The 25,337-nt window shown below is 37.0% G+C and overlaps 1 protein-coding gene across 1 annotated transcript in view; it reads left to right on the plus strand.

Moving 5' to 3' along the window:
* Positions 1 to 25,337, plus strand: part of DNAH14 (dynein axonemal heavy chain 14) — a 374,871-nt gene that overhangs the window by 247,924 nt on the left and 101,610 nt on the right. Inside the window, exons 46-51 of the mRNA XM_044674970.1 lie at positions 5,456 to 5,646; positions 9,021 to 9,149; positions 14,578 to 14,718; positions 15,498 to 15,665; positions 20,179 to 20,349; positions 24,461 to 24,628. Of these exons, the coding sequence (XP_044530905.1) occupies positions 5,456 to 5,646; positions 9,021 to 9,149; positions 14,578 to 14,718; positions 15,498 to 15,665; positions 20,179 to 20,349; positions 24,461 to 24,628 (968 nt within the window). The remainder of the gene's footprint in view (positions 1 to 5,455; positions 5,647 to 9,020; positions 9,150 to 14,577; positions 14,719 to 15,497; positions 15,666 to 20,178; positions 20,350 to 24,460; positions 24,629 to 25,337) is intronic.

The raw sequence follows: 25,337 nt of genomic DNA on the forward strand, positions 1-25,337 counted from the left end.
GTCTGTCACTCTCTCATTGAGATATTTCATGTTTCCTTCTATTTTTTCAGTCTTTTGACTTTGTTTTATTTGTTCTTGTTGTCTTGAGAGATCATTAGCTTCTACTTGCTCAATTCTAGCCTTTAGGGATTGGTTTTTGGCTAATAATCTTTCGGTTTTCAGCTATAATCTTCTGGTTTTCGGCCATAATCTTCTGGTATTCCTTTTCAATCTGGTCATTTCTGTTGTTCAATTTACTTATCAGTTCATTTGGTTTCTGAGCCTCACTTTCCAATTGCAAGATTCTACCTTTTAAACAGTTATTTTCTTGCCAGATCTCTTCCATTTTCCTCAAAATCTCAGTTTTGAACTCTTCCATAGCTTGTGAGGAGTTTTCCTTATTTGAGGAGGGTCCGGATGCTTGTTTGTTCTCCTCCTCTGTTTGCTTGGTTGTCTGGATTTTCTCTGTGTAAAAGTTGTCGAGTGTTAAAGACTTCTTTTTCTTGTTGTTAATCTTTGTCTTCTGAGCTTCCTGAGACTGGGTAGCCATCATTAGCCCAGCAGCTTCTCAGGTTTATCCTTGCGCTCAGGGTCTGTCCACGGTCTATTGGCTCCTGAGTTCTGTCTGGTTTTTTCCAAGGTCAAGCCCCCTGGTTTACAAGTCTCAGGGAGCTGCTTCCACAGTCGTATGCCCGTCTGCACTGGTTCCCCACTCAGGGTTTCAGAGCTTTAGCTCCTGGCTTTGTCTGCCTCCACCCACGCCTCCACCCGTGCCTGTGCTCTCAGCCCGCGCTCTGCGCCCAGCGTCCGCTCCCAGCATCCTGCTCCCGCTCTCAAATTCCGCGTGCACTTGCTAGCTTCCTGGGGTCCCAAATCCCGCCGCTCTCAGGAACAGGCCCTGGAGTGCCAATGACTCAATGGGTGCCCCAAACTTGCTCCAGCTCTTCCTAGCTGGCCTCTGCGCTATTGGTGTTGTGTGTGGAGGGGTTGGGGTTGGGGTGGTTGCTCAGCCTGCGATTTAGTGAGAGCTGTTTCACCCCTTTATAGCATGGAGATGCCTCGATTCCACGTACCTTCCACGCTGTGCCCTGTTGTGAGGTTCCTCCGTTTGTCTGGACTTGTTTTTATGTCCCCTTGAGGAGTTTTGTGCGTTTCGGTCAGGAGAGGTTAAGAGCTGCTTCTTACTCTGCCGCCATCTTAACCCCGGAATCTTCTGTTCTGTTCATTTTTGAAAACAAAATTTAAAATGTTTTAATGGCCCTCCTTTGGCTTCAGTATTACTAAACACTGCTTTCCTCCCCTCTCCTCAACTTCTACTCCTAATTTAAAAAACTAAGAACAAGAAAAAAATCTTATAACCAATAAGGGGTGAAACTCACAGAGCATATTCACAGAGCAGTCATGTAAAAAAATGTATGCAACTCAAAGCCATCCATGTCAGAATGCAGATAAGATCATTCTTCATAGGTCTTCTGGAAATACAGTTGGCTATGCATTGATAGAGTTCTTAAGTCCTTCAAAGCTGTCTTGTTTTTTTTTTCCTTTCAGTGTTGTGTTTGAATAAACTGTTCTCTTGATTGGCCCACTTCCCCCTATACCAATTCATTCTACTTAGAATGCTTGGCAATCATTTCTTCATTGCTTACATTGCAATAATATTCTATTACGTTCATATACTGCAATTTATTCAGCTATTTCCCAGATGAAGTGATGCCACTCTTTCTGTCCATCATCATTTACCTGCCCCTGCCACCACCTTCTATATATGCTTAAAAATTAAGTTCATCATTGAATTCACTGTGCATTGACTAGAGTTTCTTTAGATAGTACCCCAGAATCTCAGAATGTCACAAATGGAATGCGCCTCAGATGCTGTCTCTTCCGCTCCATTGCCTGACCATTTACCCTCTCCACAAAATACCTGATGAGGTCTTTTATATATAAATGATTATAAAGCCTTTGTTTGAAAGCGTCATGTAAGGGGGGGAAACACTATCACCTGGTGATGGCCATTCGATGTTTGTATAACTCCAATTTTTAGACATTTTTTCCTAACATCGCACCAAACTTTGACTCTTTGTAACCACTGTAACCACTGACAATTACATGCTCTTCATTGAACTTAACCCTTCAGATGTGCAGATCTTAGCACTGAGTTAATCAATCAGTCAATCAGCATTTATTAAGTGTCTACTATGTGCAAGTCACTATAGTAAGGCCTGAGAATGCAAAGAAAATCAAAAGAGCTTTTTTCAAAGAGCTCACAATCTAAGAGAGGAGATAACATGCAAATGACTATAAACAAACAAGCTATGTACAAGATCAACTGGAGGTTATTTCAGATGGAAGACACTAAAGTTCAGAAGAATTAATAAAGACTTCTAAGAGAATGTCGGATTTTAACTGTGACTAGAAGGGAATCAAGGAAGCCAGGAGAGAAAGAGAGTATTCCAGGCACACGGGACAGCCAGTGAAAATGTCCAGAGTTGAAAGATTGTGTCTTGTGCCAAAAAAAGCAATGAGGTCAGTGTTTCTGGATTGAACAACATGTGAAGGAAATGGGATGGGAGAGAAGGCTAAGAAGGAGCAAGGTTTTAGAAAATTAAAAAAGGAAAGGGAAAGAATGCTTGGTTATAAAGATCTTCAAAAGTCAACTACATGATTATATATTTGATCTCTTGGAAATTATATTTAAAAACCTCTGGAATTTATTGAGTTGGGGTACTGGTATGGCCACTCTTGTGCTTCCCTACTCATGGTTGGACATGTGCTTTAGGGAAATTACTTTCACAACTGAGTGGAGAATGGACTGAAGTGGGAGGCAAGACTGGCAGATTAGCAGACTACATTAATCATCTAGGCATGAGATGCTTAGAGTCTACACTTGAGTGGTGGCAATATCAAAGGTGAGAAGGAGGCAATATTTGAGAAATGTTACAAAGGTGAAATCAGCAGGTCTTGGCAACAAATTGGGAGGGAGATGTCAGGTAAAGCTAATGAGGATTCAAGGATGATACTTAGGATGCGAACCTGAGGCACTAAAAGAATGGTGATGCCCTAAGAGTAATTGGGAAGAGCTAGGTGGTTCAGTGAATGGAAAACCACACCTGGAGATGGGAGGTTCCAGGTTCAAATCTGACCTCAGACACTTCCTAGCTGTTTGACTCTGGGCCAGACACTTAATTCCCATTATCTAGCCATTACCATTCTTCCTTGGTACCAAAGCACAGTGTTTACTCTAAGATGGAAAGTAGAGGTTTAAAAGGAAAAAAAGGAATTGATTTAGAATGGGAGAGGCTTCAGGAGGGGGGAAGGAAGAGAATATCTTGACTTTCCAGTATCTTTATAAGAAGAAATATATCATTGATATATTCTTGACTACATATGGAAGCCAATCTTCTTGATATCATGAGTACTTTTAAAGTTCTGTATTGTATTTGAATATTCTAGTCTGGAATCATGTTCCCTTCAAATCATAGAGATATTTACTAAGTTAATTTTGTCTCCTTGCATTATGATCTGTAGTTCACATTGTTTGCTACTCAAACATTTGTGTATAATGATCTAAGACTGTCCCTTTTTTGAATATTTTCTTCAATATGTTGATCTATTTCTTATGTGGTATAACAACATTTATATGGCACTTTAAGGTCTGAAAACTGCTTTTTAACTATCTCATCTTGCCTTCACAATAGCCCTGGAAAGTAGTTGTTATCATCAGACCCATTATACAGTTGAGGAAATTGAGGTAGACAGCTATGCAGCTTGCTCAAAGTCATACAGCTAGCAAGTGGCTAAGGAAAATTGGTCCTGTCTTCTGTTCACTGTATAACCTAAAAGAATGTATCTTCCTAACTCCAGGGCCACTCTATCCACTGCACCACCTAGTTTCCCCACAACTAAGACCCACAGGCCCTATTCTACTTCTCTGTAAAAGGATATGGTTGGACTCAGATTTCCTACAGATCTAGATCAATGTTCCCATAAACCCATGATGAGTTTGCTTTTTAACAAGATAGAAAAAATAGATTGATGGATAGAGATATGGAGAGATAGATAGATAGATAGATAGATAGATAGATAGATAGATAGATGGATAGATCAATAGATAGATGGATAGATAGATGGGTGGTTGGATAGATAGACAGACAGACAGACAGATAGATGGATGGATAGATAGATAGATAGATGGATAGATGGATGGATGGATATAGATATATTGGGTATACATATGTTATAGCATGTAGTATATATTTAATGCATTGCAATGTATATAGTATATGCATTAGATATATATATATTACATATATACACATACGGAACCATATATATCTATGTATACACACATGCTTGGAGATGTTGAAAATTGTACAAAAAAAGTATTGAAAAAGAATGATTGGGAATATAAGAGGAGGGTCAGAGGAGATTAATGTTATGAAAGCTATGGAAGGACAACATACACAGGAGAAGGAGATGGTTAGCAGTATCTGATGGCACAGAAACGTTAAGGAGTACAAAGAGGGAGAAAATAATATCCTGCCTGGCCATGAATAGCTCATGGTGACCTTGGGAAAGCATTCTTAACATAGTGATGGGGTCCAAAGCACTCATGTAAGGGACTGGTGGAAAGTAAGGAGAATACAAATTTCTCTTCCTAGGAATTTAGCAGAGGAAGGAAAGTGATGAATAGGAAATAGCTTGAAAGGATGGCAGGAGCAAGGGCAAATTTTTAAGAATAGGAGAGAGCTAAGTATGTGTGAAAGTAATGGTACCATACTTTTCCAACTCCTCATTTTCTCTCACCTTGAACTATTGCAATTGTTTCCTAGTGGATTCCCCTGCCTTTAGTTCCTCCCCTGCCACTCCATCCTTCCCATCACTGTCAGATTGTCACTCCCCTCCTCAAAACCCTTTGATGACTCTCTGTAGCCTGTAGTATCAAATTCAAACTTTTACTCTGTCACACAGGACCCACCAAAGCTGACACACTCCCCTTCATCATTTTCCCAACCTAAAGTCTCTCTACTTCCCATACTTTGTCCTCCAGACAGACTAGTCAATCTCCTTATTATATGACTTTTATCCCAGGTGCTGGCATTGTCTTTCCACCCATTCCCAACTCTGCTTATTGAAATTTTACAGTCTTCCAGGCCAAGTACCCATGAAATGGTTCTTGAAATCTTTTTGTTATTTGTGAAATCTCCTTCACAAATCCCAAAAATCAGAAATGATTATTTTCCTTATTTAAACTCCATATAAAAATGTGTTTGTGCCTCTTAAGGGTACTTACCAAGTTCTATTTTCTATTGTGGTTTTTTTGTCTACATCTTATCTCCCCAACTAGATCCCAAGCTCAGCAGTTTCTATGGCTGCAAACTATTTATCCAACACAGTATTTTGCTTAGTAGGTGTTTCACCTATTTTGTTTGAAGAACAAAGATACTTCCTCAGAATTTCAATGCGAATTTGTGTCTAGGGTTTGGAGAAAAGTCATATTGGAAAAAAGAGGAAGAAGAGGAAAGTGATCAAGCTAAAGTAGAGGAAACGATTATTGGGTCCACAATAAAATTTAGTGCCAATACGACTGCTGCCAAAACTCAGGAAATGATTCTTAGGAAATTAATGCGAAAAACTAAAGATGTTTATGGAGCTCCAAATTTTACCCGGGTAAGAAGCTCCCTCCCCAATTATTGTATCAATGTCATTTAAAGACTAGAATGACTGGTGTCTTTTTTTTAACAATAATAATAATAATAATTAACATTTCTAGAGCACTTTGTATGTGTCAAGCACTGTGCTAAGCACTTTACAATTATTACTTCATTTGATCTTCACAACAACCCTGGGAGGTAGGTGCTATTATTATCCTTACTTTATAAATAAAGAAACTTAGACAAACAGAGGAAGAGTGACTTGCCCAGCATCAGGTCTAGTTGCTCCTACAGAATTTTATTTAAGTTAGTAAGTAAAAAGAAATTGATAAAATAAAAATATTTCACATGATTCTAAACAACTCAAAACATCAGAAAATTAATTTGATAAAAAAGAAAGGTGAAAAAAAGTATAAAAAGAGCAGTTACAGAGCACTGGGTCTGGAGGCAGGAAAACCTGAGTTCAAATTTTACCTCAGATGCTTATTAGCAATGGGCAAGTTACTTAACCTCTATTTGTCTCAGATTCCTCATCTGTAAAATGGGGATAATGATAGCGCCTACCTTCCAGCGTTGTTGTGAGGCTCAAATAAAATAATACTTATAAAAACACTTTTTTGCAAACCATAAAGTTTTACGTAAATGCTAGCTACCATTATTATTATTATTACTGAGAAGCTCTACCTCTAATGAGCAGACTAAGAATTTGGAGTGAGAGTGTATAATAGAAGGGAAAGTTGTAAAATTGAAGGTACGTGTCCGGATTGCCTCTGCTGATACTTTTTTTTCTCCGCCACCTTTTCCTTCTTGTAAATGTGACTCTGTAATAGGATGCAAAAGGAATAAGGATCCCTGGATCCATTGGTTTAAATATCAAAAAGATGGACTTCCAATAACTTGACAAACACTTGCTTTCTAGGTATTTGGTGCTAAAAATGTCACACAAGTGACTCAAAGTCATCCTTTCACTTGGTGATGTACCTGGGCAACCCCAAGTGTATCAGTCCCACCTCTGCCTCTAGACAACTAGAGATCACTTGCAAAAACATTCAGTATGCTTGGAGGAGTTTTATCCATAATATGACTGAATCTTCCCATGGCCGATATGAGTCCCTTCATGGGCTGTCTAAAGCCAGCCACTACCAAAACCATTGCATAGTTCAAACCAGCTATCACAGCTGGATCCAAAGTGAAAAGGAAAGTCACTTCTTCACAGAATTGCAGAAGAGTCTATGAAATTGAGTGTCAGAATTCAATTCTATCATTCATACCTTGAATTGAAGATTCTAGGCATTAGGCATATAACAAGCACACAAGAGACCAGGAGTCGTGCTTTCACAGAGTGAGCTCTCAATAACTATCTGTTGAATAAATAATGATGCTTTGTGACAGATAACTAAAGAGAGCTATAACTAAGGCACAGTGATGGAAATGCATTTCAGGGCAACAAAATTTTAGAGTACAAAAATTTGACATGATTTCTTCAGTTGCACAAATAGCTAAAATAGGAAGCTCTTAATTATGTGAGCTAATAGTCTAGCAATTCTCCTTCCTGCTCAACTGACTTTATCTTGATTATTTTTTTTACTTTGCCTTATAGAGATGCCCAGAGCCCTGAGAAATTAAGGTTTATTTGTTCAGTCACAGAGCTCTTTGAATATATCACACAGACACAATTATGTGTCAGTGTATATAGAATGTGAGTTGATTTAACCCTTAATTTACACATAACTATGATCACACACCAGACTTGAATATAAACTTTTCCTGTCTGTAAGTCCACAATGTTCTGCTTCAAGTTGAAGATCAAGTGTGGTTCTGAATTGGTTGAGTAATTTCCTCACCTGGGAGTCCCCTATACCATTGAAACCATACGTCCAATTAAAAAAAAACACCTTTGTTATTTTTCACATGAAGAACTGCAGAAATGACTTAAGAACATAATTTTATTTTCCTCTCGTTGTGTGTTAGAATTCCTATTAATCTATAGTTAGGTAATCTTTATCTGGCAAGTAGTTCTGCCAGTAGATAACACAGATTTTTTTCAAGCTATTTGTCCTTAGATCCATTAATTATCCTATTTAAATAAAGGATGGGGGCAGCTAGGGAGATCAGTGGATAGAGCACCAGACCTAGAGTCGGGATCAAATCTAGCCTCAGTCACTTCCTGGCTGGGTAACTCTGGGCAAGTCTTTTAGCCCCAATTGCCTAGCCCTTACTGCTCTTCTGTCTGAGAATTGATCCTAAGACAGAGGTAAGGATTTAAAAAACAAATAAATTATAAGTAAATAAATTAAGGATGACTGAGTTTCCATTTCAAAGAATGCTTTCTATTTTTCAATATCTATAAAAGCTGTGTGACCCTGCACAAGTCACTTAACCCCAGTTGCCTAGCCCTTGTCTCCCTTCTGTCTTAAAATCAATACTAAGGCAGAAGGTAAGGGTTTAAAAAAAAGCAGTAAACAAATATAAATAAATAAATAAATAAATAAAGGACGGCTGAATTTGTATTTCATAGAATGCTTTCTATTATCCAATATCTGTAAAAGTTCAAATTTAACCTATATTTTCACAATCATTGTAATAATAATAGCTAACTTATTTTGCTCTAAGGTTTACAGTGCACTTCACATATAACATTCCATTTAATCCTCATAACAACTCTGTGAAATAGGTGCTATTATTATTCTTTTACAAATGAAGAAACTGGGGTTGAGAGAAGCTAAAAGTGACTTGTCCAGGGTCAAACATCCAATAAAGTGTCTGAAATCAGGTCTTCCTAACTCCTAAAGTTATAACAACTGCACCTCACAGCTCAATGGGGACCCCTGACACTATTGAGTATGGCCCAGATACACACTGAAATTTAATTGGAAAATATTTAATAAAATAAATTAAAATATCATTTAAAATTACATAATATTAATTTGTGGTTTTCTAAGTCAATATGCAGCCCACATCAATCTATTTGAGTTTAAAACAACTGCATTAACTGGCTGCTATCTGTCTACTCTAAAGGAAAGTACACAGAAGGGGCAGCTGGGGGACTTAGTGGATAGAGTTTCAGGCCAGGAGATAGAAGTCCTGAGTTCAAATATGGCCTCAGACACTTCCTAGCTGTGTGAACCTGGGCAAGTCACTTAACCCCAATTGCTTATCTCTTACCACTCTTCTGCCTCAAAAGCAAAACTTGGTGGCAATTCTAAGTTAGAAGGTAAGGATTTTTTTAAAAAGAAAGAAAAAAATAGAAAGTCAAACTAGTCAAATTTTAAAATGAATTTTGCCATAAATTATGATTTGTAATTATATTTAATTATCATAATAACTTAATCATTTAAAAGAAGTGAAGCACTAAATGATTATTAAATGTGTTTGTTTTTTCCCCTAAAGGTGCTAATATTTATTGATGATCTGAATACCCCAGCACCAGAGCAATATGGGGCACAACCACCCTTGGAACTCATCAGACAATTATTAGATTTAGAAGGGTTTTATAATACTGAACAACTTACATGGAAGGTATGAATAATTTTTTTCTTTTTATTGATCATAAAGTAATATTGTTTAACAATGAGCTAAATATTTTTAACAATTTTTCATAACAAAAATTTGAGATAACTCAGCTGCATAGATACCCAGATGTTACATGTATATACATAGTACAAGAATGGTAAGAGAATTGTTGTTTTCAGCAAAATCAGAAGATTCAAGATCAACCATGCCAATTAATTTTGCAAATTAAATAAATCTGTTACACCAGCATATTAAAGCAAATTACCAGATTAAATGAAAATAGGTTGTGAGCAAGTTAAAATTCCAATTAAAATCAAATTAAAAAATACCCCACCCCCATAGCATTGATTATTTTACTATCTAAATCAACTGATGGTAATTTTTGTCAAATGTATCATTTATCATATGTATGGAATGCCTAGCAAAAATATGAGACAGATTTTTTGAATCAGTATATATCTCCTGCTTTTCAAGTCCATTGATATTGAATTTTTAGAAGTACATACTGCAAAATGAAAACACTTTCCAAATAGATAATTTCTTTGAGAAATTATTTTTATTATCTCTAAACATATTGTAGTTATTTAAAAGATATAAGATTGAAATGCCACGATTATTCTCATTGTTACATCTCTCTGAACTTAATTTTGGCAAAAGCTATTTTATTTCAAAACCCTCTGTGTTAAAGTTCAAATGTCATTCCCTTCCCCAAGCCCCTTGTCATATGTCCCCTTAAAAGCTGCAGTTTGAGAAATTATATTATCTTGTTTTCTTTGAGAAACTAAAATAGAAAATATCAGTCACCAAACATGCATGAAATTCTTTTTATCTGCCAGGTTTTGTGTTGAGCTCTGGTAATCCATGTTAACTGTTCCTGACCTCAAAGAGCTCATATTAAAATGAAGTAAGACAACATGTATACTGATAAATCTGTACAAAATGAATGCAAATTATGCTGTAGTGAAGGGCACGTGTAGCCAGGGGAATTGGGAAAGGCTTCAGGCAAAAAATGGCCTTAAGCTGAGGAAAATTACTTATGAACATTGATATTGGCAAGTGGTATTACATAATGATTCATAAGGGTTCAAGATAAAGAAAACCAGGAAAAATTAATGAAGAACTTGGTAAAGTCCTCCAATCTGTCAATGTGTACTTTGATACTTAGTCACTTCAGTGTGATCATTTTCACAGTGGTCTCTTTACTTATGCTCATTATAAGCACTGCTTACTTATACTTATTAATGGGACAACAAGGCATAGTGGATGGAGAATTGGTTTTAAAAGCAAGATAATCTGGTCTCAAGTGCCACATACTGATTGTGTGATCCTGGACAATTCTTGGCCAAAGCTATGTTGGGAAATCAAGTGCAGGATCCAAAAAGAAAAGAGATTGAAGACTTGTATATTACGAAGGAGCTTCATGTCTGTGGATCATTAATATATTCTTCACACACAAAAACGATTAGACATGTCAAGTTCCAACTGACACCATTTAAAATGGAACTGACTCTCATAACAGTCTGGAAGGAAGCAAATGATAATAGACATAGCAGTCATTTAAGAATCACAGACTCTCAGAGTGGGAAGGGATGTCTGTAGCAGCATCCAATCTTGAAGACTGCCAATGGTGGAAAACCCACTGCTCACAAGGCCACTCATCCTAGTTTTTGACAGCTCTAATTGTCAGAAACTTTTTCTTACATCCAGCCTAAATTTATCTTTCATCCATTACTCCTACTTCTCTCTGGGGACAAACAGTACAAGTAATTAACCCTTCCACCTACCAGTCCTTCAGATACTTGATGAGAGTTATTGTGCCCTTCCTAAGTCTTCTTTTCTCCCTATGAATCATCCCTATTTCCTCCAAAAGGTCTTCATATGTGAACTTGAGGTGCTTCACTATATTCGATGCCCCTCTCTGCATACTCTCAATCCTATTCAGCTTATCAAAATATAACACAGAATTTGAGAACTGGAAGGGACTTTAGAAACCAACTGAAAAAGGAATCCCCATTACAAGTTGACAAGTGATCAGAACATTTTTCGAAAGGGCAGCTAAGTGGCTCAGTAAATAAAGTGCCAGCCGTAGAAACAGGAGGTCCTGGGTTCAGTTATGGCTTAAGACACTTTCTAGTTGATGACCCTCTCATGCCATGTGTTAGGTATTCCTCCAAGCTTTGTGTCATCTGTGTATCTGTTAAGGATTTCATCTATGCCTTTTTCCAAGTCATTAAGAGAAAAGTGTTAAACAATATGAAACCAAGTAAAGATCCCTGGATCACTCCATAGGAGAACTCCTTCCAAATTGTCATTAAACCATCAAGGGCTATACCTATTCAACCCTTTATGAATCCAACCAGCACCTAACCCACATCTCTCCATATTTTCCACAAAAATAGCATGAAAAATTTTGTTAAATTCATTGCTAAATCTAAGTAATTGCATATTTTGCATGCCATATTTCTCTGGTCTATCAGTTCAATGCCATATTTCTCTGATCTACCAGTTTAATACCTTTCAAAAAAGACAAATTAGGTTTAGTTTAGTGAAGCCATGCTGGCTCTTTGCATTCACTATCCTCCTTTCTAGTTGTTCTTTAATCATACTTTTATTTTAATTTTGGTCTGGTCCAGTGATTTTAGAAGTTTTGGAAAATTCCCAATGAGACCTCTCCCTCTACAAATCAACAACTCATCTATAACTTAAAATTTTTGAGAGATTCCTGGAGTATTGAGAGATTAAATGATGATCCATGGTTGCATAGCTATTATTTGTATCATAGGCTAAATTTGAACCCAGTCTTCCTAACTCCAAGATGGGGCCTCTATTTAAAGAGATATGCTGCCCTTTAATAATGTCTTTTAAAAAATATTAAATAATATGTCTAGAATTTTGTCAAGTCTGGAAGCAGCCAGCGTAGGATAATGGAAAGAACACTGGATCATGAGGCAGAGGACCTATATTTTTAAATCCCGGTTCTACTGTTTCCTATGTGACATTGGGCAAGTTATTTAACATTTGTGACCCTCAGTTTTCTTATCTATAACATAAGACTGAACCATATTATTTCTAAGGACCAATCTAAATCTCTGGTGCTATATGAGGCAAGTAGGTGGCTAAATGGATAGAGCACTGGACCTAGAATTAGAAAGCCCTGAGTTCAAAATTAGCCTCATACACTTACTTTAATAGCTGTGTGATTCTGGGCAACTCTGGTTTTAACCCTTACCTTCTGTGTTAGAATCAATATTGGTTCTAAGGCAGAAGAACATACTGGGTTAGGTAGTTGGGGTTAAGCGACTTGTCCATAGTCATATAGCTAGAAAGTCTGGCTCTCTTATCTACTATACTACCTAGCTGTCCCTGCCTCAATTAATTTAACTGCTAAATGGGGATAATAGCATCATTTACCTCACAGAGCATTATCTCCAACAAGATAATATTTGTAAAGCTCTTCACATCTGGCAAATAGTAGACACTATATAAATGCTTTTTTCTTTTCTCCTTCCCCTATTATCTTTCTAGAGTCTTCCTCGCCCACTCTGCACCATCTTCAAAAAGCATTTACTGTGGTTTCCTAAGCAATCACATTCACCACTGACTATTATTATTGCTTTTCAAAATCTATGGGGATAGTTCATCTATGCCAGAAGACTTGAACTCATTGAGGACAGGAAGATTTCATATTATCACTTCCATATTATTTTAATCTTTTACTCCCTAATGGTCATTTTTTTATCTATACTTTCTCCTCTAAAACTCTTCTTCCTTGGCAGAGAAAAGAATCAAAATGAGAGTTGAGCGTTTAGCCTTCATTTTGTTGAACTTCCTCTTTTGCTTAAATTAGTTTTTTTTGAAAGTTTCCTTTTTATTTTCCTTAGCTTTCTTCACCTGTGTTAGCACTTCTGACATTATTCTCTCTTGCTTTTATATTCATCTTGTCACCTGCCTTTACTTCCACATTCTTTGAATGTATTTTAAAATCTTAATTTTTAAATAAGGAATTTCCTGTGCAGTTGTATTATTATTCAGAAATCTTTCTTCTTATCAGAATTTTTTCTCTTTTGTGTCTTCAAAACTATTATTCTGGGGGCAGCTAGGTGACTCAGTGAATAGAGAGCCAGGCCTTGAGATGAGAGGTCCTGGGTTCAAATGTGGCCTCAGACATTTCCTAGTTGTATGACCCTGGGCAAAGCACTTAATCCCAATTGCCTAGCCCTTACTGCTCTTCTATAATACACAGTGTTGATTCTAAGATAAAAGGTAAGGACTTCAGAAAAAAAGGTTATTATTCTTAAGAGTTTCCTATGTTAGAGACTGGTTTCTCATGTAGACTGGACAACAAACTGAATTAAATGGGACAAGAATGAGTTATATTGCAATTTGAAGACTCTCTCATGTTTTAATAACCCAAAATCATTTGAAAGAAAGACTCATTTCTTCTACCTTCAATGGGGCTAGATGACTGCAAGTAAGGAATACTTCAATCTGTGAAGAATTAAAGTTTTAGGCTACCAAAAGGCATGTGGTGGCATGAGAGTTTTAGGCTACCGAAAAGTGGGTAGTGGGCATGAATAGGTCATAGTTTATTACCAACCCCTAAAAAGAGTGACTCTCAATATTCACATTTATAAGAGACTAATTTGCATCAGAATGGGAATTTATCATTTGTCATTAAAATTATCATGTTAAAATAATAGGATGATTATCTTATATACACAAAGAATAAGAATGTTCTTTTCATTCAATTGCCTCATTCTTTTCTCTATAGAAAAATCTACTTAGGAAAACCAAAGTGTGACATTGTGGCAGTTCCCTAATTATGGAATCAAAGGAAAAGAAATTTGTCATGCATTCCCTGATTCCCCCTTTTTCCCTTTCCTCACTCCTGAATGATGACTCTTCCCTCCTCAGATTTCTCATAGCAGCTGAGCCCCTCCCCTTGCCCTTATTTTACTTTAACTAGAAGTTATTTGTCCTTTCCTATCAATTACCCATAAGCACCCAGAAAGTAGGAAGGGTCTGTTGTACATCTATATTTATATCCTCAGAATCTAGCATAAAATGTGTACTTAATTGATTTTCATTGACCGAAATTAGCTGGTTAGCCTTATGACTAGGATGTTGTTATGAAACTCTTATACCCTGATGAGTCTCCAATAAACAGATGTATCAGACTGGTGGAGAGAGAATCAATCTCATAAGTAACATTTCTGTAAATAATGTGTTAAATGAAACTGTTGCCAAGATTTCAGGTATTCCCATAATCCTGTCCATGGTGCATCAGGGCCAAAGAAAGAGGTGGTCACTTCCCAGGATCGGGCACCTTGTCTTTTCTGAACCTCTGTTCCCTTGATCTACTCTATCTTGCAAACTCAGAGATCAATGTCTGCAGTACTACTTACTGGTTAATCTTTCTTTCTGTTTCTCACAGAGCATTCAAGATATCTCTCTGGTTGCAGCTTGTGGTATTCCACCTGGTGGGAAAACTGATATCAGTCCACGTCTCCTCAAACACTTTTTCATACTAGTAATGCCTCATCCTCCACAATATGCCTTATATACTATTCTCCAGGTAATGAATTTAAATTTCCTCCTGTATGTCTCTTTTATTGTTCTGATCTCTCCTTAATATTTTGAAACACTTCATTTATAAGAAAAAGAACTTGGGTATTAACTAAAACTGAAGAACTAGTCGAATCACCTTATGCTGCCCTTTAGTGCATATGCTCGGGAACCATTGGGTCAGAAGAGAGTCCCATGCACACTGCTGAAACTATATAGAAGTAGGTATAAAACACATCTGACCAATATCCCCAGACCCTAGAGAATTCTTACAATCAGACTGAAAATTCTGGGGGAAGCCTGGTACTTTTCTTACCTACCTAACAAATACTTCAGGAAAAGAGGCATTTAAGAATTTAAGGTGGTCATTAAGTTACCTTACAAATCCTAAGATGTCATACTCCTTTTGTAACTTCCTATCATTGCAATAAACTCAGAGGGCAAAGCAGTAAGTCATAACAATAGCCTGGCTGATACTCAACTATCATCAACCAAAATATGCTGCCACTTTCTTCCCTTTTACTCATAAAGTCTTGGATATTCTACCCAAGTGGTAACTAGAGAGAAGAAGCAAGACAAAACACTAGGTCATCACCAACTCCAACCAAGATATATGCACCCAGCAAAATAGAGAGATATTCCTGGTTGGCCACTATATAATAACAACTGGCATTTTTGATAGACTTTACACTTTCTGTTAATGTTATAATGCCTAAATCTGCAGGAGTCATAGCTAAAGAATACTCAAATAATTTTTAAAATATTGATCACAAAATTTATTTTTTTCAGGCTCATCTGGGAATACACTTACACCAACATTCCTTCCTCTCTGATGTTCAGAAGTGTAGGCAGCAATTGGCGGCTCTCTCCCTCTCTATATACTATGATGTATGTCATAATCTCTTACCAACCCCAGCTAAGTGTCACTACCTGTTTAGTGTCCGAGATCTATTTAAGGTTTGTATTAAATTTCATTCTAAATAAGTAGTAAAGCTTTTTACCTGTAGACAATATAACTTTGCTCCTCAAATATGGCTTTTGTATTCATCCTTTGGACCACTGGCAGCCAGTAGTATACCAAAAATCAAAACAGAATCCTAATTTGGCTGACTTACTTTCTTTTCACTAGTGTTAGAATTTCTATTGGAAGATGGACAGGAAAAGAGGAATGAAGTGAAAATCAAATCAACCAGTGTTGTCACTTGCTATCATCTCTGATATTGAGAGGAAGTTGAAATTAACTGTTAAAATGAGTTCTGGGAAGTAGTTTTGGATTTCAATTATTTATGCCAATTCCTCTCATTACCATGGATTGATTTTTTTCTGTATGGTTTTTTGCAATGATTGGAGAAGAAGTTGGATGTATTAAAGCACTTGGAAGCCTATGGGGAGAAAAAACTCATCTCTGAAGCAAAGAAGAAATTAGCAGATTTCTTATTTGTGCTTTTGTCTACACTATTGCCAAATGGATTTGCTTTGTAAAAGTAGGTTTGAACTTGCAAGTCTTACATTTCACTTAAGGCAATTATGTACAAAATCACTTCTTCAAAATACTCTCAATCTTGGGGCAGCTAGATGATTCAATGGATAGAAAGCCAGGCCTGGAGATGGGAGATTCTGAGTTCAAATCTGACCTCAGACACTTCCTACCTGTGTGACCCTGAGTGACTCACTTAACTAACCCCCATTGCCTAACACTTACCGCTCTTCTGCCTTGGAACCAATACACAGTACTGATTCTAGGATAGAATATATTTTTGTTTTGTTTTGTTTTCATTTTTAACACTCTGTCTTGCTCAAGACTACAAGAACAATCAAGCAGAACTTTGGGGGTGGGGAAGAGGGCAGCTATGTAGCTCAGTGGATTGAGAGCCAGGCCTAGAGACAGGAGGTCCTAGGTTCAAATCCGGCCTCAGACACTTCCCAGCTGTGTGACCCTGGGCAAGTCACTTGACCCCCCATTCCCCACCCTTACCACTCTTCCACCTAGGAGCCAATACACAGAATTTAAGGGTTAAAAAAAAAAAAGAAAGAACTTTTGGGATCCATATTGCCTTGCTATGGATTAACTTTTCACTAACATAGATCATGATCTTACTATCTGGGTGCCCTCAGGCAAATCTTTTAAACACTCTTCTCTAACTCTCAGTTTCATCTATAAAATGATGAGATTGAACTAGTTGATCTCTAGGGCCTCTTCCAGCTCTCCACAATCAGTATTTACTCCCTTGATACTTCTGAGTAGACCTTTCAGACTTGCAGTAACTGGATGATCCGTCTCTTGTTAGTCAATCCAGTGATAAGCCTCTCTGAACATAACTAGACTAATCCTTGGACAGTGAGAATGAAGTACACAAGTAGGCCTATATTTGAAGACTTTTCATTCTGGTAGGGCCTAGGAGACCTTACCACCCATTCGCTTAGCCTCAGGCCATGCTGACCATCAAGGGTTCTTGGTTAAGGGGGTCTAAATAGCAGATACAAGTGGTACATTTTCCTAGCCATGCAAGGCTAAGATCAAACAGTACAATAAGATTTTCTTTCAATTTCCCACAACCGAATAAACTTTTCTCATGGGACAAAATTTGGACTAAGCCCATAGTTGAATAGAAAGGGAGCTGAATTAATTCCACAATTAAATAACAAGATGGAGTCAGTGTGGTTTACTCAATTCTCACAATTAAACACTTGCTTTCCTAATCTCTTCTATAATTTTCTTACAATTTTTATCGTGACCTCCTGAAAAAATTCATCTAATTCCTGTTCATCTTCAGCAATGAAGAATCCACTTATTTCCAAGCCAACTCACTCTACTTTTGGATGTCTTTAATATTTAGAAAGTCTTCCCATATACAGATCCAAAATCTGCCTCCTTTTAACACCTACTCATTGTTCCTATTTCTTTGGGAGGAGGGGGGGGAAGCATGCAAAAAGACTAAAAAGACTACAAATATTTGAAGACAGCTACCAAGTCCCAGCTAAGTTTCCTCTCCAGGTTAAATTATCTCCAATTTCTTCACCTGATCCTAATATGGCATATCCTCCAATCCCCTTATCATCTTAATCACTTCCCCTGAAGACATTTCAGTATCTTAGTAGTCTTCCTAAAATTTAGGGCCCAGAAATGCACATCATACAGGAGAGTACAATGGAATTCTCATCTCTATAGACTCTCAATCTGTAATTATCCAATTGATTTTTATCCCCAGGATAGGACTTTACATTTATCCCTACTAAACCCAGAATTACTAAATTTAATTTACAGTTCTGGTATGTGGGATATATTTGAATTCTTATTCTGTCATAGATAGATATCAAGAGATTAGCTAGCTAATCTCTTGATAGCTTTGGATCATCAATGAATCTCCTAAGCATGCCATATATTATGTCTTCATCCAAGTAACTACTATATTAGTGGGTTTTGGGGACACAGTCAGATGAGAGACCAATTGATTATTTGGGCTAGTACTAGGGTCTTCACACTGTGGGTTGAAGGGGCCCAGTAGTTAGCCCTGACCAGGCTAGAGCCTGATCTGGGTCCAGCTCACAGATTATTCAGTCACAGAGTGTAAAGTCAATGGAAGGTGTAGTTTATTTCCATAGAGAGGTTTAGAGGGAAAGGGGAATCCTTGTCACTAATTCACTAGCTAATAGTCCCAAATCCAAACCTTTTCAAGAAGAGTCTTCAGAGAGTTTGATGTTCTACACTTTTCACCCTCTCCTCTCTAACCTGTAACCCAGACTCTATTCTAGCTACCCTGCACTATCCAAACCTCTCTTGAGTGTTAATAGTAGTGCTGGTCTATGACAGATTAAACAGGGACCCAAGGGTAGGTCCCAGATCTAACTGGCCCCAGACCTCTGCTTACAGACAGTGTTGATAGCTAGGTGCTGGTTCAGGTTAGCATCAGGTTCACAGGATCTTCTTCCAAGGAAACACAGCAACAAGGACAGGATCAGAAACCTCAGAACTTGGCAGTCACCCCCTCCAGGTTCACATCAAGAGAGAGAGAGAGAGAGAGCTAACAGCTTCTGAGTTCCAGCTTAACCCTTCCTTCCAGCATTCCAGAATCTTTCATCTTCAGGTCTTAGGCATCTTCCTCTGCAAACCTTCATCTCTCTTACTATAATTATCTCTTCTTCATAACACTACTAAAATGTTTAAAAGCACAAGGCCAGTCACAGAGCCCTGAGACACATCACTATTGGCTTCCAGCCATGTTAACAGTGATCCATTCATGACCACTTTTAGGGGTCCAATCATTCAGCCAATCCTGAAACTACCCCTACAATACTGTGATCTAGTATACATCTATCCATTCTATTGACAGGTATAACATCAGACACTCTGTCAGATGCTTTACCAAAATCCAGGCATACTACATCTTCATACTATGTCTTCCTCAGATGTACCAGTCTAATATCACTATCAAAAAAGAATATTTGGTTAGTCTAGAACAGCCTACTTTTTACTAATTTATTTTGGTTTTAGTTACTAGCACATCTCTTTCTCAATATACACAAGCCCTATTGTAATGCATTCCAGAATTTTTCCATAAATTGAAATTATACTCATTAACCTATAGTTGAGCAATTCCATCCTCTTCCCTTTTTTGAAAATCAAAGCTTTTTCCCTTCCCCAGTCCTTTAGCATCTCCTAAATTCTACACAGAGAGATCACTAATAGAAACTTCGAAATCATATGATCTGGTTCTTTCAGTACTCTGAAATGTAGTTTATGTTGTTCTGACTACTTGAACTCATTAAAAGCAAGCTAGGTACTCCCTTAGCATTTCTTCATTTATTAGGTTTCTACTCTGGTTATCTTCCATCCTCCTTTTCATTTGTAATTCCACCATCTGAGTTCTGGCCTTCATCTCTTGCCAAGACTATTTTTTGGCTGTTGCTCAGTTGTTTCTCAATTGTATTCAACTCTCTCTCACTCCATTTGGGATTTTCTTGGCAAAGATACTGGAGTGGCTTGCCATTTCCTTTGCCAGCTCATTCTACAGATAAGGAAATTGAGGCAAATAGGGTTGTGACTTATCCAGGATCACACAACTAAGAAGTAACTGAGATTAGATTTGAACTCAGATCTTCCTGACTCCAAGCCCTGTACTCTCTCCCACCACCTGGCTGCCTAAGACTATTTTAATAGTTTCTTATTCTGTCTCTCTACCTCTGCTCCCTCTCCTAGCCAATATGTCCTTTGCAGAGATGCCAAAATAATTTTCCTAAAGCAAAGAAACTTAATCTTGAACCATATTTCTCCCTTCAGTTGCTATACTTGGCTTCCTCCTCCCCTTATCCCATCCATTTCACTGGAAATGTAGATCATAGCTTGTAGAAATAAGTAATTTTACAAATAAATACTTTCTTGCTTATAGAACCCAAACATTTATTTGATACTTGGAATATATTTTAAATACTTCAGTGACATTTAAAAATTGTATCTTTAAATTCCTCATAGCTCCTTCATGGATTATTACAAGCTAACAAGGCTGTTGTTGTGTCTAAAGAAACTGTTGCCCTGCTCTTTGTACATGAAGCAACCCGAGTATTTCATGATCGCTTAGTCGATTCTGAGGAAAGACATTTTTTTTTCAAGCTTCTTTCACATGAGCTAGAACTTTATTTTGAGGTAAATGTATCCATTTAAAAATTTTTTTATTCTTTCATTAAGAACTTTGAGGTAAAGAATATTGTTTTCATAAAGATTCCTGAAATTTGTTTTATTAGCTATAATTTTGTTAAATTACTTTTAAATTAAGTTTAATTATCACTTGAAAAATCATTGAAGAGTCTCCCTAAAGGTGTCACAAAGAAGCAAGAGTCTCTGGGCTCAACTAGATTTCAGATTAAGTTCTCTACTTCATCTGAGATTAAGGTACTTAATAGAAAACACTGTTCCCACCAACACCATCAGTCATACTTTGAAATTTTAAATGAAGCTATTATCTCCCAATAGGAAGCAAGAGAAGATGTATGGGCGGGCCATGGGCAATAACCTCCTGATCACTGCCAAGGAAGAGAAAAAAAAATTTTCCCATAAAGGAAAAAGGAAGAAGAGTTTTTTTCTACCCGTGTCTAAACTTTTTGGTTCCCTCGTTGAGGTGGCCAAAGTAAAGAAGAGTTTTCTTCACCAGTGGCTGAGATTTTGATTTTCATCTTTTCCTTGGTATGATGGCCAAAGAAGAATTGAACCAAAGGAGGACTAGAGTCCAGAGAAACTAGACTTTTTCATCTGCATTTTATCAGCTTCCCCAGAATAACAGTGAATGTAGCAGTGTGTCTACCTGGCAAGCCAAGGATAAACTAGACACACAGAAAAATCAAGACTACAAGAAATTTATCAGAAAAGTTTCACAATAACTAAAGGAAACATTTTGAGAACTCCAGCAAAATGACTTCCAGGGACTGTTACACCTCTGTGCATGTGCTCTATGCTTTAATATACTTTCTCCTGGGGTCTGTATGTATTTGTGGGAGAGTATGTCATGGACTTTTGGAGGGGAGGGAGAATGTTAAGGTGGCATAATAACAGTTATTATGCCACCTTAGCAGATTTCCTTTTCTAAAAGGTAATTAAATCCAGCTGATGAGTTGTTATCAACTAATAAACATGGAAAGAAGCAAACTGGTTGAGGTTCATGAGCTACAGTATTAAAAAGTCACCCTCCAACCCTTCAGGGCTGGTTCTATTACCCCAAGAGAGCATCATAATCATCCTCCAGAGAATTGATTTGTCAAGTGAGATTAGGAATTGAAATGGTCACTCTAGAGTCATTGCTACAAAAGCAAAGGGCTTTTTCTCAGATTGTTATTAAGTACAAAGTTATGGTATTGAAAGACAGAGCTCACAAGTCATAACATCATGGATTTAGAGTTGAAAGATACTCTAGAGACCATCAAGTGCAACCTCATCATTTTACAGATGAGGAAACGGAGGCAAAGAGAAATGATTGATTCATTGATATGAATTTTTTAAAACCCTTATCTTCCATCTTGGAATTGATACTGAGTACAGGTTCCAAGACAGAAAAGTGGGAGGCAGTTGGGATTAAGTGACTTGTCTATGGTCACACAGCTAAGAAATGTCTGAGGTCAGATTTGAACCAGGACCTCCTTCTCTAAGCCTGACTACCAATCTACTGAGACACATAGCTGCTCCTCCACAAATATGAGTTTGCAACATTTTAGAGCCGTATTCTTCACAATGCTGAGAAAGATTCCAGCAAGGATAATAACTTGATATTGAAAGGCATGGCAAAAGAAGTGAGAGGGGAAGGAAAACCCAGGTGCAAAAGTAGTATAGGCATAACTAGTTCACTTTATGTTGAAATGAAGTCTAATTCTAAATTATAATTGCTCATAGAAAGAGAAGAGGATATAGAAGGTTCCTCTCTCTTTTCTCCACAAGACAGATGCAAGAATTAGAGCAGAGAGAGAACTGATAAATTTGGCAGCTAACTGGTTGTGAAGGATAAGGGAAAATAATCAGTCAAGAATGTCTCTGTAATCATAAACCTGAGTTAATTTAACACATTTTTAACAGAGCTTAACATGGTGGAAAGAACTCAGCTTAGAAATAAAGCAAAAGTAGATGTGAAATTACAAAAAAAAAATATCAGAATGGAAGCATTGCCAAGTTCAAGAAATCAAGAAATAGAACAATTAAGGATGATGATCTAAAATATGACCATCTTTATGGAAGTGAAGATGTTATGGGAGTTGAAGAAATGAGTGAACTAGAAGGCCAAGGTTTTTAAGAGGACATCAACCTGCATATTGAAGTTTTGCAAAGCAGAAGTGGGGGTTGCAAGCCTGGTTCTAAACTAATTTTTTTGTGTATGTGCAAAATTTGATTAAGACACTTTAGTCAAGAAGCCAGACTAATTTTCAAAACTATTTTTGGAGAACAGATTCATTATTCTAGAAGAATTAAAAATCTTGAAATATTCCCAGTTTCATGTTGAAACTACTGCAGCAATCTTGGCTTTGCAACTCAGTTATTTACACACTTGAGTTGCCAGATTTCTACTTTTTCAGAGAGCCTATATAACTTCATTTGCAGTAAAGGAATATATGAAGTATTGTATTCCAAAATATACCATTATACTTCATCACTTACAAATGTTCAGACCAAAAGAATGGCGCAGATGCTAAAAATGTGTTCAAGAAGATCGCTAGAAGAAGCAGACCAACTCTATTTGCCAGGTTTTCTCATTCCTCAAAATGTCATTATGTTCAACCTCAGTCCTGCTGAACTAGTAATAAGACATCATCTTAAGACTTGCCTCAACTGTCTTTATCCAGACTCACATGAAGACATATTGAATAAGTGAGGATATGATCCAGATGTTTACACCTACTCTTAGCTAATTATTATTACAAGAATTACTTGAATCATTTGAGTTCTAGTCACTATAATGAATGAATATGAGGCATGCTGAAGTTGTGGTCATATTGAGACATCTGAATAGATGTGTAGGAAAAGGTTACTGAACTGGAAATTTGAAAATAGGCATTCTGATTGGTGTTGTAAACTTTGAACAAATCACTCTCATCTCTGGAATTCATAGTTTCCTATCTATAAAATGGGAGATCTGGATTAGATGACCAAGAATTAAAGTTCTATCCAGCTCTAAAATTCTATGATTTTATCATTGAGTATAACAGCATTAGTTCTCATTTGGGGCAAAGAAGATGCTAAGAAATTAAGGCTATAAAAGCTATTTGCTTTGAGAATATAACGATGATCTATTAAGACCATTTCTATAGAAATATGTAGTTAAAGACACATTTAAATCCTTGAGATTATGTGCTCTGTCCTATATCATGTTTTCTCAGAAAAAATAACCTAGCTCTCTCTAACCTTTCGCAAATAGATGCTAAGCCAGAAAAAACTGCCTGGATCACACTCTTAAGAATGTAAAAAAAAAAAAAAACAAAGTTACCAAATGGTGCTTTTTTAAAAGAATTCTTAGAATTGTGGTTTCCCTGCTGGGCTGAGAACTCTCCCTAAAATTGCATAAACTAATAATATTTATGAAACTCTAATAGATATGATCCTAAATATAATACTGAAGTTTGAAGGTTGTTTTCCCCACTTCAATAGTAACTTAGTTAAAGAGACTGCTAAAAATGTCACTCACTGGTTTAGGAAGTCCCAAGTTCCCCTTTGTAAATACCAAGTTGGTATGGAGAACTGAGAACTCCACAAGTTGGCCTGAGGATTTCACCAGAGCGGGAGACAAACATGAAGATGATAGGAGTAGGCTAACCAGTCCTCCATAGCTCTATCTGATAACCAGGGTCAGGACTTTCAATAGCAGAGAGAAGACATCTGTATCCACAAAAGTCAGTGGAATGGAATTTGTTGGAGTAGCTAAACCACCCCAAAGTTGGAAAATCTATGCAGGTTTCTACACTGATCTTAATGTACACAAAGGACTATAAATGATATTACAGGAAGCCATGGAATCTGAGATTGAAAAACACCTTACAGTTTTGGTTCCTTTTAGCACAACTTCCTTTTGGTACCTTTATGCCACATCTTCCTACAAGTGGAAAGGTTATTATCAGCCATCAACCAGTTAGATTTTCCCCCACTTCACCTAGACATCTCTGAAAGAGATTTGGAGGTATTTGTGATATTATTATTTCAGATAAGGGGTTTCATTTAGGCTCAAAGATGAGTAAAATTACATTTTATTGTATTTCATTTATTTAAATTAATCTTCTTTCCATAGATTATATGGCCCACAGACAAAATAATGCAGGATTTACCTTTGTATGTGGATTTTTTGGATATAAACAAAATTCATAAAAGAAGGATCTATCAGAACTGCAGTAACCAAAGAAAAATTTCAGATGTACTTTCTGAATTCCAGCTATCATTGGGCTCAACTGGTTTTGAGGTAATAAGAGATATTCTATAATCTATTGCCAGTAGCTACTGTCTTAAAATTTTAAGGAGATTTTCAAACATATTGAACAGGAGAGAGGAATCTACCCCTCAGTTTTCAAAATGAGCTCTTATAATTATATAGGTTTGTATTATTTTACCCCAGCAGGTAAGATATAACCTTAAAGATGAAATAGTCAAGTTTTGGCAGCAGAGCTGTAAGGGGTAGCATCCAAAAAAAAAAAAGAATTGGTAGAATTGAGTTAGGAAAGTAGTATCAGAAGAAAATTACACAGAGTAAAAAAAGAAAATAAGGAAAGGGATCACAGGCCTGAAAGTTTCCTTAAAGGCCATGTAATTCAACATCCTTGAACAATGAAGGCTCTGTATATAAGACCACTACCTGAGGAGCAATGTTGGGGCATCTCATAGGGAAAGAAGAGAAGAGCAGCAGATACAAGCTTGTTTAGGATTTTTTTTTTTCTCCTGCATATCAAGAAGGTGATAGTCATTCAGTAAGGGAGAGGAAGTAGAGGAAGGGTCAGCTATCACAGAGACCAAATCCTGAAGACAAGAATGCTACAGATGCTGCTTGCTACATAACCTTGTTTTTCTCTTCTTCCTTTCTGCCTTGCCTTTTTGCCTCAGTCATAGTGGCAGCGGTAGCAGTCCATTGGATGAGTTAGTCATATATATATATATGTATATATATATATATAACT

The sequence above is a fragment of the Gracilinanus agilis genome, chromosome 4, assembly GCF_016433145.1.
Source record: "Gracilinanus agilis isolate LMUSP501 chromosome 4, AgileGrace, whole genome shotgun sequence".
NCBI lineage: Eukaryota > Metazoa > Chordata > Mammalia > Didelphimorphia > Didelphidae > Gracilinanus > Gracilinanus agilis.